The sequence below is a fragment of the Trachypithecus francoisi genome, unplaced genomic scaffold (assembly GCF_009764315.1).
Source record: "Trachypithecus francoisi isolate TF-2019V2 unplaced genomic scaffold, Tfra_2.0 Lachesis_group5, whole genome shotgun sequence".
NCBI classification, from domain to species: Eukaryota; Metazoa; Chordata; class Mammalia; order Primates; family Cercopithecidae; genus Trachypithecus; species Trachypithecus francoisi.
Genome location: NW_022681470.1, coordinates 100861527 through 100879562, shown reverse-complemented (window position 1 = coordinate 100879562; position 18036 = coordinate 100861527). Strand labels below are relative to the sequence as shown.

The 18036-nt window shown below is 47.1% G+C and overlaps 1 protein-coding gene and 1 non-coding gene across 2 annotated transcripts; one reads left to right on the top strand and one right to left on the bottom strand.

Moving 5' to 3' along the window:
* Positions 1–4173: 4173 nt before the first annotated feature.
* On the bottom strand, positions 4174–12461 carry LOC117074145 (endogenous retrovirus group K member 8 Gag polyprotein-like). Its single transcript, XM_033195362.1, is given in 5 exon segments — positions 4174–4398; positions 10285–10358; positions 10361–11113; positions 11116–11295; positions 11298–12461. Coding segments are annotated over 5 exon segments (2142 nt in total). The 5' UTR covers positions 12208–12461.
* A 4932-nt stretch (positions 12462–17393) lies between these two features.
* TRNAN-GUU lies at positions 17394–17467 on the top strand. The gene has a single exon. It is a non-coding gene; the product is annotated as a tRNA-Asn (tRNA).
* The last annotated feature ends 569 nt before the right edge of the window (positions 17468–18036 follow it).

Genomic DNA, 18036 nt, shown 5'->3' with positions numbered 1-18036 from the left:
TTCTGGGGGACCACAGCGCTCAAGGCCTTCCAGAGCCAAAAATCTCGGAGCCAGCTGCCCTGTCCTGGCTATAACTCACAACTGACCTAGAAATGGCCTTTGCTAGGAGTAAAGGGTGGGGGGAAGATGGTCGTCGAAGCTGGGGCCTGTGCTCTGGACCAGGTTGACCCACGGGAGGGGAGGTACCCAGAGTTAGAAGGGGACCAAGCACTGAGACCTCACCATCCTGTCTCCAGAAGGACTCAGAGAGATGCAGAAACTGAGACAGAGTTCCTTTTTCAAGGAAAGAGAAAACTGAGGAAAGGCCCCAGGGGCTCTGAACCAAAATCCAGATTTTTTTCCACTTGCCGCTTTTTTTAAAATTTTTGTTTGAGAAGGTGTCTGGGTCTGTTGCCCAGGCTGGAATGCAGCGGCACAATTTCGGCTCATTAAAACCTCCATCTCCCGGGTTCAAGCAATTCTTCTGCCTCAGCCTCCCTAGAAGCTGGGATTACAGGTGCCCGCCATGACATCTGGTTAATTTTTGTATTTTTATTAGAGACGAGGTTTCACCATGTCGGTCAGGCTGTTCTCAAACTCCTGATCTCAATTGATCCACCCACCTTAGCCTCCCTGAGAGCTGGGATTACAGGTGTGAGCCACCTCGCCTAGCCAGCACCTGCAGCTTAATCCCATTTCGTTGGTGCAACTTCATCCTTCCCTATGCTCAGGCCAATAAACAGTACTGTAGGCTGGTCGTTCTTTGACCTTACACATCCTATTGGTCGGAAAATTATGTTTTCTCTTTGGTGAACTGCAGACTTTGATATGAGCACTCTTTCTCTTTCTTGGTCTGAAACCCACCCAATAGTCCCATACGTAGATTTTTGGATAAACATAGAAATGGACCCTTCTGATCTTAAAGCTTGAAACTTAGTGTTTGTTTTATTTGAGTTCATTCCTTCAGGCCTCTCAAAAAAGATATCAAAGAACTGAAAGTCACCCAGACAATGAGATGCTGGACCCCTCATTCATCATGATTGCTTCCTTGTCCCTCCCTAGTTCCTGTTTTTTCTTCTTCTTCTTCCTCTTCTTCTTCCTCTTCTTCTTCCTCTCCTTCTCCTTCTTCTTTTTTGAGACTGGTATCTGGCACTGTCTCCCAGGCTGGAGTGCAGTGGCGTGATCTCGGCTCACTGCAAGCTCCGCCTCCCGGGTTCAAGCAATTCTGCCTCAGCCTCATGGAGTAGCTGGGACTACAGGCACCCGCCACCACTCTCGGCTACTTTCTTTTTGTATTTTTAGTAGAGACGGGGTTTCACCATGTTAGCCTGGATGGTCTTGATCTCCTGACCTCGTGATCTGCCCGTCTTGGCCTCCCAAAGTGTTGGGATTATAGGCATGAGCCACTGCACCTGGCCAAGTGCTGGGATTACAGGCGTGAGCCACGGCGCCTGGCCAAGTTCCTGTTTTCTTTTTTTTTTTTTTTTTTTCATAGAGGTTTCACCATTCTGCTCAGGCTGGGCTCCAACTCCTGGGCTCAAGTGATCCGCCCAGCTTTCTGAAGCGCTGGGATTACAGGTGTGATCCATCTTGCCCGTGCAGCTCCTGCTTTTCACCACAGCATTCAAGGAGTTTGTAGGATTTCTGTGCTGGGGAAACGTGTACTCAGCTAATAGAGCCAGGTAGAAGTTGTACTCAGAACTGGTGGTTTTCTTTGGAATGAAAACTGCGTTTTAGGGGCTCTTAGTGGCCCCTTTCGGTTGTAGACATAACACGCTTGCTTTGTGTAGGGGAAGGGCTTTGCCCGTGCCCTGGTGCCCCTGCGCAGGTCATCGACGCCTGCAGATCAGAACCGCAGTCTAATCCATGTCTTGGCAGAATACCCTGCTATTCTCCCTGGAATGTAAGATGGGAGGTCTTGTGAGGAGGTTTCTACAAGTAAGTTTTTATTGACTCAGTTTTTATTGACAAAATTGAAAATTATAATAACTGAGTCCAGCCTCTCAGATGACAAATGTCTTTTGCACTGAGAGCTGAGAACTACCGCTTGCCTCAGTTCCCTCGTGCAAGTGCAGCCCTCGCTTCCCTTCACACTTTCTCCAGCGGGGGTCACTTCCGCCACAAGAGGGAGACAGCCTTCTGGGGGACCACAGCGCTCAAGGCCTTCCAGAGCCAAAAATCTCGGAGCCAGCTGCCCTGTCCTGGCTATAACTCACAACTGACCTAGAATGGCCTTTGCTAGGAGTAAAGGGTGGGGGGAAGATGGTCGTCGAAGCTGGGGCCTGTGCTCTGGACCAGGTTGACCCACGGAGGGGAGGTACCCAGAGTTAGAAGGGGACCAAGCACTGAGACCTCACCATCCTGTCTCCAGAAGGACTCAGAGAGATGCAGAAACTGAGACAGAGTTCCTTTTTCAAGGAAAGAGAAAACTGAGGAAAGGCCCCAGGGGCTCTGAACCAAAATCCAGATTTTTTTCCACTTGCCGCTTTTTTTAAAATTTTTGTTTGAGAAGGTGTCTGGGTCTGTTGCCCAGGCTGGAATGCAGCGGCACAATTTCGGCTCATTAAAACCTCCATCTCCCGGGTTCAAGCAATTCTTCTGCCTCAGCCTCCCTAGAAGCTGGGATTACAGGTGCCCGCCATGACATCTGGTTAATTTTTGTATTTTTATTAGAGACGAGGTTTCACCATGTCGGTCAGGCTGTTCTCAAACTCCTGATCTCAATTGATCCACCCACCTTAGCCTCCCTGAGAGCTGGGATTACAGGTGTGAGCCACCTCGCCTAGCCAGCACCTGCAGCTTAATCCCATTTCGTTGGTGCAACTTCATCCTTCCCTATGCTCAGGCCAATAAACAGTACTGTAGGCTGGTCGTTCTTTGACCTTACACATCCTATTGGTCGGAAAATTATGTTTTCTCTTTGGTGAACTGCAGACTTTGATATGAGCACTCTTTCTCTTTCTTGGTCTGAAACCCACCCAATAGTCCCATACGTAGAGTTTTGGATAAACATAGAAATGGACCCTTCTGATCTTAAAGCTTGAAACTTAGTGTTTGTTTTATTTGAGTTCATTCCTTCAGGCCTCTCAAAAAAGATATCAAAGAACTGAAAGTCACCCAGACAATGAGATGCTGGACCCCTCATTCATCATGATTGCTTCCTTGTCCCTCCCTAGTTCCTGTTTTTTCTTCTTCTTCTTCCTCTTCTTCTTCCTCTCCTTCTCCTTCTTCTTTTTTGAGACTGGTATCTGGCACTGTCTCCCAGGCTGGAGTGCAGTGGCGTGATCTCGGCTCACTGCAAGCTCCGCCTCCCGGGTTCAAGCAATTCTGCCTCAGCCTCATGGAGTAGCTGGGACTACAGGCACCCGCCACCACTCTCGGCTACTTTCTTTTTGTATTTTTAGTAGAGACGGGGTTTCACCATGTTAGCCTGGATGGTCTTGATCTCCTGACCTCGTGATCTGCCCGTCTTGGCCTCCCAAAGTGTTGGGATTATAGGCATGAGCCACTGCACCTGGCCAAGTGCTGGGATTACAGGCGTGAGCCACGGCGCCTGGCCAAGTTCCTGTTTTCTTTTTTTTTTTTTGAGACGGAGTCTCGCTCTGTCACCCAGGCTGGAGTGCAGTGGCCGGATCTCAGCTCACTGCGAGCTCCGCCTCCCGGGTTCAGGCCATTCTCCTGCCTCAACCTCCCGAGTAGCTGGGACTACAGGCGCCGCCACCTCGCCCGGCTAGTTTTTTGTATTTTTAGTAGAGACGGGGTTTCACCGTGTTAGCCAGCATGGTCTCGATCTCCTGACCTCGTGATCCGCCCGTCTCGGCCTCCCAAAGTGCTGGGATTACAGGCTTGAGCCACCGCGCCCGGCCCAAGTTCCTGTTTTCTTACACATTGTTACATTTCTTCCCGGCCATCTAAGCCTCTTGTATTGGTTGGTCAGGGAGATGGATTTGAGACTGAGTTCTCATCTCCTCGGCTGCAGCACCCTACTAAAGCCTCCTCCTTGGCAATAATCATCTCAGTGATTGGCTTTCTGTGCGGCAAGCAGCAGGAACCCCAGGTCTCCAAATTTTGGCAAAGGAATCTCCTGATGAAGGTGGACTCGACTCTACTGACCAACCTGAAAACGATCAGACGTTTGAAAGCCCTTAATCTTGGGGTCAGAGGTTGGGCTGCCCTTGGGTCTTTTCTTTGGGCCTACCCATCAAAATCAGCCTGGCCAAACCTGCCTTCAAGGACCAGGGGCAGGGCCAGCTTCTCTCCATGCGGCTTCTCCCGCTGGGTCGGCAGCCACCTTCCTCTTCCCTGTGACTTGAAGAGAAGCTTCAGGGGGCGTTTATTCAAGTTGCTAGAAGCCCGTGAGGCGCCGGTCCGCGGTGACTGTGGTTCCCACCGCACCCGCCGCCCTCTTTGGTTCTCTCGCTGTCATGGGCGGGCAGTAAAGTTCCAGGTGAGCTAGGGCTCCGAAGACACCAGGCAGGGAGGGACCAGTAGGGAAGGGCACCACCACCTTAGGTTCTGCGCAGGAGGGATCCCAAAAAGGTCTTGAAGAAATAGAAAGGAAGGGCCAGGCGCGGTGGCTCATGCCTGCAATCCCAGCACTTTGGGAGGCGGAGGTGGGTGGATCACTAGATCACTAGGTCACTAGGTTTGAGACCAGCCTGGCCAAGATAGTGAAACCCAGCTCTGCTAAAAATACAAGTAGCCAGGCGCGGTGAGGAGCGCCTATAATCCCAGCTACTCAGGAGGCTGAGGCAGGAGAATCCCTAGAACCCAGGAGGTGGAGGTTGTGGTGAGCTGAGATTGCCCCACTATGCTCTAGCCTGGAAAACACAGCAAGACTTCCTCTCAAATAAATAAATACAAAGGGAGAGTTGGAAGTAGGCAAAGAGAAGAAAAGAAATCCTGGAAGATTTTGTATCTGAAGGCACCATTAAGATGAAGTTGATCCCTTCTGGGCCGGGTCCTCCCGTTGCAGGTGAACCAAGTTCTGGCCTCCATTGGGACTGAAGGAGGTGACTTTGGCCTGGCTCCTAGTGAGGAAGCCATGCCTGGTCCTGTTCTGTTTGGGCTTGATCCTGCAGCACTTGATGGGCTCTCCTGGACTTCCCATGGATTCCAGGGATGCAACTGAGAAGTATATTGCTAATGCACTTACTTGAATGAAGGGGCCTGCCCATTCACACCTGTGGGTGTTTCTCATCAGGTGGAATGAGAGACTTGAGAAAATAAATGAGACACAAAGTATAGAGAAAGAAAAGTGGGCCCAGCAGACAGGCGCTCAGCATAGAGGACTGGCGCTGGCACCAGTCTCTGAGTTCCCTCAGTATTTATTGATCATTATCTTTACCATCTCGGAAAAGAGTAAGTAGCAGGACAATAGGGTCATAGTAGGGAAGTCAGCAGAAAGACATATGAATAAGTTTAAGAAGTGCTGTGCTTTGATGTGCATGGCACATCAAAGGCACTTGTTTAACAAAGCACATCCTGCACAGCCCTAAATCCATTAAACTTTGAGTAAACACAGCACATGTCTCTGCAAGGACAGGGTTGGGGGTAGGGTTACAGATTAACAGCATCTCAAGGCAGTTTGGAGTCTCATGTCTACTTCTTTCTTTCTTTCTTTTTTTTTTTTTTGAGACGGAGTCTCTCTCTGTCGCCCGGGCTGGAGTGCAGTGGCCAGATCTCAGCTCACTGCAAGCTCCGCCTCCCGGGTTTACGCCATTCTCCTGCCTCAGCCTCCGAGTAGCTGGGACTACAGGCACCAGCCACCTCGCCCGGCTAGCTTTTTGTATTTTTTAGTAGAGACGGGGTTTCACCGTGTTAGCCAGGATGGTCTCGAACTCCTCACCTCGTGATCCGCCCGTCTCGGCCTCCCAAAGTGCTGGGATTACAGGCTTGAGCCACTGCGCCCGGCCTCATGTCTACTTCTTTCTACATAGACACAGTAACAGTCTGATCTCTCTTTCTTTTCCCCACATTTCCCCCTTTTCTTTTCAACAAAACCGCCATTGTCATCATGACACCGAGATCACATACTTCACAAAGTAATACAATATCACAAATCAAGTGGAGGCAGGATGAAATCACAGGATGGTGTTAAAATTAAAATTGCTAATGAAATTTTGGGCACGCATTGTCGTTGATAACATCTTATCAGGAAGTAGGGTTTGAGAGCAGACAACCTGTCTGACCAAAATTTATTAGGTGGGAATTTCCTCATCCTAATAAGCCTGGGAGCGCTACAGGAGGCCGGGGCTTATTTCATCCCTTCGGCTTCAACCATAAAAGGCGGCACGCCTCCAAGGGGGTCGTTTATAGGCCTACCCTCAGAGCGCATTCTCTTTCTCAGGGATATTCCTTGCTGAGAAAAAGAATTCAGCGATATTTCTCCTATTTGCATTCAAAAAGAGAAGAAATATGGCTCTGTTCCGTCCGGCTCACCGGCGGCCAGTTCAAGGTTACCTCCCTTGTTCCCTGAACATCACTGTTATCCTGTTATTTTTTCAAGATGCCCAGATTTCATATTGTTCAAACACACATGCTCTACAAACAATTTGTGCAGTTAACTCAATCATCACAGGGTCCTGAGGTGACATATATCCTCCTCAGCTTACAAAGAAGATGATGGGACTAAGAGATTAAAGTAAAGGCATAGGAAATTACAAAAGTATTAAAGTAAAGACAGACATAAGAAATTACAAAAGTATTAATTTTGGAGAATAAAATGTCCATGAAATCTTCATATTTTATGTTTTTCTGCCATGGCTTCAGCCAGTCCCTCCGTTCAAGGTCCCTGACTTCCCGCAACATTTTTCCTTCCTTTTCCTCTATATAAATGTGCCATGAGGCCGGGCGCGGTGGTTCAAGCCTGTAATCCCAGCGCTTTGGGAGGCCAAGACGGGTGGATCACAAGGTCAGGAGATCGAGACCATCCTTGGCTAACACGGTGAAACCCCATCTCTACTAAAAATACAAAAAATTAGCCAGGTGAGGTGGCGGGCGCCTGTAGTCCCAGCTACTCAGGAGGCTGAGGCAGGAGAATGGCGGGAACCCGGGAGGTGGAGCTTGCAGTGAGCTGAGATCTGGCCACTGCACTCCAGCCTGGGCGGCAGAGGGAGACTCCGTCTCAAACAAAAAAAAAAATGTGCCATGGCGATGAAGGCTTGTTCGTCCTCTGGATTTTGACGCAACTGGTCCGGCACACTAAAAACAAACCGATTAAACAGAGACACATAATTCCAAAATTTACTGCAGTAGAGTTCCCAATAGAGTTAATCCAAGCCGTGGGGTTTAATCCATAAAGATTTTTTGCCACTTGATCTAACGCCTCAGCTCCAGGCACAATATTTAAGTGACTTTGAGAGGCTTCAAAAGTTTGTTCTTTTAATTTAGAAATGTCTAAAGTGAGATTATCTTCTCTTCCCTGTAGATGGAGTCTTACCATGTCCCAGTGATGTTTAGACTCATTATAAACTTGGGGTGTAATACAAAAATCTGACGTATTCCAGTCACACTGTAACTGGAAACGATGTTCCAAGCTCATGAGTCTATCTCCCATCCAAATGACACTTTGTCTAAGATCATTAATTTGATTAATTTGATTTACCAATTTTTGATCGATACCAGATTGTGAATTCCACAACCTTGTGGAATTCTTTTGCCAATTGTCAACAAAGCTTACTGTCTGAACAGAAGAGTGCAATGCAACTCCTGCCACAGCGGCTGTAGCTGTGACTGCAATTAATCCCATAATCATTGCAATTAAACTAAAAATGAATCTTTTGGATCTATTTAAAATGCCTTTTAATACTTCAGTCAAAATATGGATGGATGGCGAGGCCTCCCATGGTCGGTCCATGGACACAGGGATCCACATGCCTTCTCTCACTAGCAGAATACGGTGTTGCCAATCAAAAGTCAAATCAATGCAAGTAAACAATTTGCAATTTTCACAAGTTATAGTTTGGGAGTCTGGTTTAATAACTATATTTCCTATGACTAACATATAAGGGGGCTTTACACAAGTTTGTAAAGGAACTGTTAGACTGGGATTTAGGTTGATAGAGTAAAATGGCTTATAATCTCGTTTCTACAATTTGGTTTCCAGACCAAATTCTACTAAGGTGGTATGAAGCCACAGTAAGTCTCCATAATTCTGGATGTTCAGGACCAAAAACAGGACTTATTATTTTTGGTCTTGGAGTAGCGATTCCCTTTTCTCCCCATATCCAAGGGTAGAAAGACTGTAATTTTTTGTGCTTATGTTTGTCTAAATTTTCTGTTAAGTCACTATCAACAGTTGGGCTCACTAGTGCACTGGGACAGAATTGAGTTTGTCCTGTGCAATCATGGTAGAATTGTCCTTGAGGTGCCCAATCTATAACAGTTCCAAATGTATTGTTTTGTAGTATCACCGCACTATCGGCCACAAATACAGAACCAAATGGAGTCTCTTATGTCTACTTCTTTCTATATAGACACAGTAACAGGCTGATCTCTCTTTCTTTTCCCCACAGGATTGCAGGCATTAAACATCCTGGTGCTCTCCCTAGGCAAAGAGGAGGATATAAAAATACCCAGTGGAAATATTTATCATCATTCCTTCTTCCTGCGGTTTGGCAGGGCAACAATCATCTGTGGGACCAGGTACCCATACACTATTATTAACAGATACTTCAATAGGATTCTCCATCCATGTGACTGTTTGAATTAAGGGTGGGAAAGGCACATAGGCCCAGTAAGTATAATTAGCTGCAGCTGCTCCTGTAGGCATGGGGAGACTTACCACCGTTGATAAAATCATTAAGGCTGCAAGCAGCATATTCTCTGGGGTTTGTGTCACCTTTGTGTTTTCTAGGCTTTTTTCAGCTAACTGTGTCAGCTTCTTTAATTGTGCCCAAGTTGGTGGCTCCGCCTTCTTGGTGGATGGTGACTTCATCTGTTCTTCCGATATCACCACTTTGTTTATCTTGCGAGTCAATGGTGCTTGATTTTGGTGTTTCCGTCTCCATGGAGGTGCAGAACTTCGAATGTTTAGCGGGTATCCAAACAGGAAGCTGATTTTCTCCTGGTGAAACACAAGCAAAATCTCTTCCCCAGGTTACCACCTTCCCTATTTCCCACGTCTTATTTTTGTTGTCTTTCCACCCAATCAGTTTCCCTTCATGTGGGCTGTTCTTTTTACCAGTAAGATGTTCTGCAGAAGTAGTAGTCTGATTTCTATAAATGCTTAAAAAATTTAGGCCGGGCGCGGTGGCTCAAGCCTGTAATCCCAGCACTTTGGGAGGCCGAGACAGGCGGATCACAAGGTCAGGAGATCGAGACCATCCTGGCTAACACGGTGAAACACCGTCTCTACTAAAAAATACAAAAAACTAGCCGGGCGAGGTGGCGGGCGCCTGTAGTCCCAGCTACTCGGGAGGCTGAGGCAGGAGAATGGCGTGAACCCGGGAGGCGGAGCTTGCAGTGAGCTGAGATCCAGTCACTGCACTCCAGCCTGGGCGGCAGAGCGAGACTCCGTCTCAAAAAAAAAAAAAAAAAAGGATACCCTATTCCTTTTCTTTCTTGATTTCCCTCAGTCTCAATTGGGACTTTAACGTCATTTTCATTTTTTCCTAGTCCTTTTCCTGGTATATATCCCATCTTAGTCATGATTTTTTGACTCATGGGACTTTTCACCCCCTTTGTTGTAACAAATCTTGACCCCATAGATTAACAGGAATTAATCATTGGCTGAACAGTACTTTCTTGATTATCTGGCCCTAAACAATGTAAAATCATAGTACTTTGATACACTTCTGAAGCTGTGCCTATGCTGACAATTCCTGTAACAGCCTTTTGTTTAGGCCAAGTTTTTGGCCACTGATTTAAAGCAATGACAGAGACATCTGCTCCAGTGTCTATCAACCCTTCAAACTGTTTTCCTTGAATAATGGCCTTACACTCAGGTCTGCTCTCAAAGACCTGACTTGCCTAATATGCAACCTTTCCTGCCAGATCAGTGGTTCCAAACCCTCCTGTTTTTTTTATCTCACTGTTTCCAACTTCAGTATAAGGCAGGAGTAATAATTGAGCAATCCTGTCTCCTGGACTGGCACTCCAAGGAATTAAGGAGCTAATAACCAATTGATTTTCACCTTTATAGTCTGAATCAATCACACCAGTATGAATTTGAACTCCCTTTAGATTTAAACTTGATCTTCCTGAGATTAGTCCTACAGTCCCCTCAGGCAGTGGGCCATATACCCCTGTGGGGATTTTTTGTGGGGGCTCCCCTGGAAGCAGAGAGATACATGAATCTACTGCTGCACTGCCGCTTGTGACGGGGGACAACTGCTGTATTGTGGTAAATGGCTTATTCCCTGAGGCACTTGTGACAGTGGGGGTTGTTGTCCCTGAAAACCCAGAGGAAAAAAAGGCTGAACTGGGAATGCCCCAGTTTGTTGCGGGGCCTGAGGCTGGCCCCTCCTCTTGTTTCCCAACAGTGGTTGCCCATTTTTGTCAAATTTAGAATGACATTGATTAGCCCAATGTTTTCCCTTTTTACATCTTGGACATAGGCCAGGTGGCTGTTTATCTGTGGTAGTAGCTTTAGTAGTTATATTTTGTTTATTTGAGACTGGGCAATTCTTTTTTAGATGAGCAATTTGACCACAATTATAACATTTTCCCCAAAATGTTCTAACTTGTCCTCCTAAAGCAACTCCTGTGATTGCTTGAGCCATAAGCATAGCTTTATGCATAGCTCCTCCAATTCCATCACAGGCTTTTATGTACTCTGAGATTACACCTGATCCTGCCAGGACTCTTCCTTTTAATGGCTCAATGGCTGATTGACACTCAGGATTGGCGTTTTCATATGCCATCAACTCCACTATAACCTTACGGGCATTCTCATCAGTAATTGACTTTTGAGCAGCATCTTGAAGCCTTGCCACAAAATCAGGGTAGGGCTCTTTAGAGCCTTGTCTTATTGTATTGAATGAAGGGCAGGCGGTTCCTGGGTCTTGGATTTTCTCCCAGGCCCTAAGGCAGATAGTCCTAATTTGCTCAATGGCCTCATTTTGCATTATTACTTGTTGACTAACAGTGCTCCAATTTTGACCTGTTCCTAATAGTTGATCTATGTCTATGTAACTGGAGGACTGGCAGTCCTATTTCTTCGGACCTGTTCTTGCGCCCCATCAATCCACCAAGTCTTAAATTGTACAAATTGAGAGGGTGAGAGTGATAATTTTGCCAGAATCTCCCAATCATAAGGAACGAGTCTACGTCCATGAGCAATGGAATCTAATAATGTTCTCACGTAAGGAGAGTGGGTCCGTACTGTTTTACTCCCTCTTTGATATCTTTTAGCATTTTTATAGAAAAGGACTCGTATCTGGCCTCAGCTGTGGGAGACTCTCCCTGTTGGGCCCCTTCTCCAGGTGGTCTTGATTCTATTACTGGGACTGGCCACGTCTGAGTATCTCCTTGTTTTCTTGCCTTATCAATTTTATGTAATGCACCACCCTGTCCAATAGGTGGTGCTGTAGGATTAAGTCCCATAGTGGGCAGCTGAGGATACAGCGCCCTGCCCTGTGGCGCTGGAAACATTTCTGGCTGTCCATACTGACTTTCTGGAGGCCACGGATACTGAAGTCCGGCTGGCGGCCAGTATTGATAGGCTACTGGCGGCTGGGTCTTATTTTCTATCGGCTGATATCGTGTCTTAGACTCTGATGGCTCTGCTAATTCTGGACTTTTTTCTTCTAATTTTAATGTTCCTGGATATATCACCTCCTGTAATTGATTATCGTTAATGTTTTGTGTTGACCGAGCCATTACCGGCTCTGCTACATATTTACAATGTGAACTTTCCGTTCCTTTCCGGGATTCTATCCCTGCCTCTTTTTCACAATCTATTACACAGCTTTCAGGGACATCAGAAACTGAAACGCTATCTTCTTCTGTTTGAAATGGTTCTAAAGCTACTTTAATAATGGCCCAATCGTTCCATACTGTAAGTGGGATGATTTTACCTTCCCTATTTGCTTGTTTTAATTCTCTGCCAATTTTTTCCCAGTCTTTTAGATTTAAAGTTCCCTGTTCTGGAAACCATGAGCAAAATTGTTCTATTGTTTGAAACAGTATAATTAGATTTTTTGTAGAGACTCTAACTCCCCCTCTTTTTAAAATAATTTTAATAAAGCTGCGATAAGAGGCATATTTACTTTTAGTTTGCCCCATTGTGACCCTGGGTTCTTCCGAGCGCACAAGCTTACCGCAAGGCTGATTGTAGAGGTACTCGGGAATCTCTACTGACTTGTCCTCAATGACCACGCTGGAGCATACCTTCACCCTAGAGAAAAGCACCCACGTTGGGCACCAGATGAAGGGGTGGCCTGCCCCTCCACACCTGCGGACGTTTCTCGTCAGGTGGAACGAGAGACTTGAGAAAAGAAATGAGACACAGAGACAAAATATAGAGAAAGAAAAAGTGGGCCCAGCGGACACACGTTGAGCATACAGAGGGCCGGCGCCGGTCTCTGAGTTCCTTCAGTATTTATTGATCATTATCTTTTCCATCTGGAAAAGGGGAAGTGGCAGGACAATAAAGTCATAGCAGGGAGGTGGTCAGCAGAAAGGCATATGAATAAAGATCTCTGTGACACGAATACGTTTAAGGAAAAGTGCTGTGCTTTGACATGCATATATGCAAACATCTCCATAAACATTTTCAGTGCATAAAGAGCACTGATTGCTGCTAGCACGTCCTACCTTCAGTGCTACGGCGGTTTTCTCCTATCTCAGTAAATAGAACATACAACTGGGTTTACACCGGGACATTCCATTGCCCAGGGGCAGGCAGGAGACAGATGCCTTCCTCTATCTCAACTGCCAAGAGGCCTTCTTTCCTCTTTTACTAATCCTCCTCAGCACAGACCCTTTACAGGTGTCGGGCTGGGGAACCATCAGGTCTTTCCTTTCCCACAAGGCCATATTTCATACTATCACCTGGGGAGAAACCTTGGACAATACCTAGCTTCCCTAGGCAGAGGTCCCTGCGGCTTTCCACAGTGTTTGTGTCCCTGGGTACTTGAGATTAAGAGAATGGTGATGACCTTTAACCAGCAAGCTGCCTTCAGGCACTTGTGTAACAAAGCACTTCCTGCATAGCTGCAAATCCATAAAACCTTGAGTAAACACAGCACAGTCCTTGTCTCTGCAAGAACAGGGTTGGGGGTACAGTTACAGATTAGCAGCATCTCAAGACAGAAGAATTTTTCTTAGTACACAACAAAATGGGGTCTCTTATGGCTACTTCTTTCTGCATAGACACAGTAACAGTCTGATCTCTTTCTTTTCCCCACACTTGAAGTAAGAGTATTTTAAAATTTTTTAGCAAAGGAAATGAATTCTGACTGGTTTTGCACTAAAGACATTTACATGTGAGGAAAACAGGAAAAACACTATGCTGTGAAAAGCAAATGCTGTTGAGATTGTCTCACAAACACAAATTGCGCTTCAGCATGTAGGTTTGGGCCTCAGGTTGGGCACATTTTACTTTTTTTTTTTTTTTTGAGATGGTGTCTCACTCTGTCGCGGCCCAGGCTGGAGCACAGTGGCCGGATCTCAGCTCTCTGCAAGCTCCGCCTCCCAGGTTTAGGCCATTCTCCTGCTTCAGCCTCCCGAGTAGGTGGGACCACAGACGCCCGCCACCTCGCCCGGCTAGTTTTTTGTATTTTTTAGTAGAGACGGGGTTTCACCGTGTTAGCCAAGATGGTCTTGATCTCTTGACCTCGTGATCCGCCCGCCTCGGCCTCCCAAAGTGCTGGGATTACAGGCTTGGGCCACCGCGCCCAGCCAGGCACATTTTACTTTAAGCGCACTGTTGGTGGAACTTAAGGTGAATTTAGGACTTATATACATACATACATATAATACACACGCACACACACACACATACACGCTGTCTTCCTATCTTGTCTAAGGTGGTCTCCAACTCTGGGTCTCAAGCGATCCTCTGCCTCCCCTTCCCAAAGTGCTGGGATTACAGGCGTGAACCACCTCGCCCAGGCCATTTTAGTTTAATATTTTTAATCAAAGTGGCAAAATCCTAAAGTACTGAGAGAAAAAAAGTTATTCTAGAATTCGATGCCAAATTGAAATATCTTTCAAAATTGTGACTGAAATCAGAACATTTAAAGACATACATGGCCGGGTGCGGTGGCTCAAGCCTGTAATCCCAGCACTTTGGGAGGCCGAGACGGGCGGATCACGAGGTCAGGAGATCGAGACCATCCTGGCTAACACGGTGAAACCCCGTCTCTACTACAAAATACAAAAAAAATTAGCCGGGCGAGGTGGCGGGCGCCTGTGGTCCCAGCTACTCAGGAGGCTGAGGCAGGAGAATGGCGTAAACCCGGGAGGCGGAGCTTGCAGTGAGCTGAGATCTGGCCACTGCACTCCAGCCTGGGGGACAGAGCAAGACTCTGTCTCAAAAAAAAAAAAAAAGACATAACAAAAAATGACAGAATTCACCGAACCACACTACAAGAAATGTTAAATGTTAAAGGAGTCCTCCAGGCATAAGGATAAGGATACCAGACAGAAATCTGAACCTACACAAAGAAATGGAGACAACTGAAAATTGCTGTGTACGTACTTGAATGTTGGGGTTTATAACAAGTCCAAAATCAAATTACATGACAACACTAGCATGAAGGCCAGAAGGGGAGGTATAATGTCACTTGATGGCAGACGGATAAAGATGTATTCTAGAAACCCTAAAGCCATCACTGACATAACAAAAGAAAGAGTTATGGCTAATAAGCCAAATAAGGAAAGAAAATAGAATGATATTAAAAAAAACCCATGCAATCGCTGGGTGCGGTGGCTCACACTTGCAATCCCAGCACTTTGAGAGGCCAAGGCAGGCAAATCACTTGAGGTCAGGAGTTTGAGACCAGCCTGGCCAAAATGGTGAAACCCCCGTCTCTACTAAAAATACAAAAATTAGCCCAGTTTGGTGGCTTGCACAGGCCTGTAATCCCAGTTACTTGGGAGGCTGAAGCAGGAGATTCGCTTGAACCCGGGAGGCGGAGGTTGCAGTAAGGTGAGATTGTGCTACAGCACTACAGCCTGGGTGACAGAGCGAGACTGTCTCAAAAATAAATAAATAAACAAAAACTGTAATCACTATGCTGGAAAAACTGCTCTCCAGGCCTCTCTCCTATAGAAATACACAAATGGCCAATGAGAAGTGTACAAGAATGATCACTGCAGCATTATTTGTAATCATAAAATAATAGAGCCAAAATAATTTCAAAGACACATGAAAATAGTTTTATCTATCTAACAAACACCAACAATTGAACAAACAATGGAAGCAAGTCCTTTGCCAAAAGGAACACAGAGGGTCATGATGATGATACTCCTCCAAGGATTTTAGGGTTCCCAGGAGCCTAGTTTTCGGTCTAGTTCTGCGACATCTTATGCTTGGGGAGCTACAGGTTCTCGTGTTCGGGGATCTTTCAGGTTCTATCTCCATTTCCCCTCAATTCCTCCCCATTCTGCTACAATAAAAAAACAATTCTCACCTCCGGAAGATCCCGCCTGTGCCTCCGCGCCAGCCTTTCCGGGGGTCTGGATGTCTGGTCCATTGAAGGGGTGGCTTACCCCTCCACACCTGTGGGCGTTTCTCGTTAGGTGGAATGAGAGACTTTAGAAAAGAAATGAGACACAAAGTATGGAGAAAGAAAAAGAGTGCCCAGGGGACCGGGGCTCAGCAAAGAGAGGACCCACGCCGGCACCGGTCTCTGAGTTCCCTTAGTATTTATTGATAATTATCTTTACCATCCTGAAGATAAGGGAGTGGCAGGACAATAGGATCACTGTAGGGAGAAAATTAGCAGTAAGAGGTATGGGTAAAGATCTCTGTGACATGAATAAGTTCAAAGGAAAATGCTGTGCCTTGATATGCATATGCAAACATCTCCATAAACCTTTTAGCAGCATTGCTCCAGCAAGTCCCACCTTTTGCCCTAAGGCGGTTTTCTCCTTTCTCAGTAAACAAAGCATACAATCGGGTCTCACACTGACATGTCCCATTGCCCAGGGACGGGCAGGAGACAGATGCTTTTCTCTATCTTAACCGCCAACATCCGCCAAAAGGCCTTCTTTCCTCTTGTACTAGTCCTCCTCAGCACAGACCCTTCAGGGGTGTAGGGCTGGGGGACGATCAGGTCCTTCTCTTCCCGCGAGGCCCTATTTCACACTATCACATGGGGAGAAACCTTTGACAATACCCAGCTTTCCTAGGCAGAGGTCCCTGCGACCTTTGGCCGTGTACGTGTCCCTGGGTACTTGAGATTAAGAGAAAGGTGATGACCTTTAACCAGCAAGCTGCCTTCAGGCACTTGTTTAACAAAGCACATCCTGCATAGCCCAAAATCCATTAAGCCTTGAGTCACCACAGCACATATCTCTTGCAAGGGCAAGGTTGGGGGTAGGGTCACAGATTAACAGCATCCCAAATACAGAACAAAATGGAGTCTCTTATGTCTACTTCTTTCTATATGGACACAGTAACAGTCCGATCTTTCTTTGTTTTCCCCACAGTCCACCGCTCCCTGGCTTCTTTCCCTGCTTTTGCTTTTCCCTTCCCCGGCTCCCGCCCTCAGGCCTCTAGACCCTACCACCGCCCAGCTGAGTCCCCCGCGGCTCCACTGCCCAGAAAGTGCACTGGAGGCCCTGCTGCTTGCCGCCCTGCGGGTGCTGAGAAGTCAACTAAACAAATGCTTTGTAAAAAGAACTTTTCCATGGAAAAATCTCTCATGATTTCCATTCTCAAGGCTCTTCAAAGGACTAAAAACTAAAGGCGACGATGGATTCATTCGACAAGTCCTAGTCGGGCAGCCTGGAGAGTGCCAGACCCTGCTCCCCGCTAGGGGACCCATGAGCGACCCTCACCGCCATCCCTGCCCTGGTGGAGCGCCAGTGCTTGGGACACAGGATCCGAAGATGGTAGCGGCAGCTCCGCGGGGGCCCGAAAGCGACCTGGCAGGGTGGGCACACGCTCCCTCACTGGGTGAAGGTGGCACAAAGAACGGGAAGAGCCATCCCGGGAGCCACCGGGCATTCAGCTTCCCTTGGGCTCCCAGGAGGCTCGGGCAGGGGTCGCAACGGGGGCGTTTCTGATGGTTTCTGAAGCAGGCGAGGGGCACGGCGGCGAAGGCCATTCGGCTGTCCTTCTGGCTCCAGAATCTCCCAACGCGCAGGTGTCCAACGTGACCAGCGCGACTCACCGCTACAATCTTTTCGATTTTCCCAGGCCTTGCTCAGTGGTCCTGCCTGGCGGGCCCTGAGGAAGGGAGGGAGGAAGTTTAGTGAGTGCGCCCTTCCTATAGCGCCCAGTAGAGCCCACAGTACCTGTCTCTGTGGAGCAATCGGTTAGCGCGTTCGCCTGTTAACCGAAAGGTTGGTGGTTCGAACCCACCCAGGGACGTTTGTTGAATGCTTTTAAAGCATTCACGCATTGTCAATCACTACATGAATGGGCAAAAATGAATTATCTTCATTACTATCTTCATCACTACATGAATTATCTTCCCGGAGTCCTAGGCCACAATTTGTGACTTATCCATGTCAAGGGCCAAGGCACCTCCCCGACCAGATTCTTAACCGGGTATCTCCTGAAATCCTGGGTTTATACCTGTGTAACTCAGGAATCCTGAAACAGAGACCTAGGAACCCACTTTTAGTGTGATAAAATTCTAATTCAGTCAGTTATACGCTTTAACGAGTAATTTACATGCCTCCATTTTTTCATATTTTAGTAATAGGAGTCCAGTAGTATCCCCAGGATGTGACTGAATTTACTGATTGTTCTATCAATAATGTGACCAATGGGCCGGGCGCTGTGGCTCAAGCCTGTAATCCCAGCACTTTGGGAGGCCGAGACGGGCGGATCACGAGGTCAGGAGATCGAGACCATCCTGGCTAACACGGTGAAACCCCGTCTCTACTAAAAATACAAAAACTAGCCGGGCGAGGTGGCAGGTGCCTGTAGTCCCA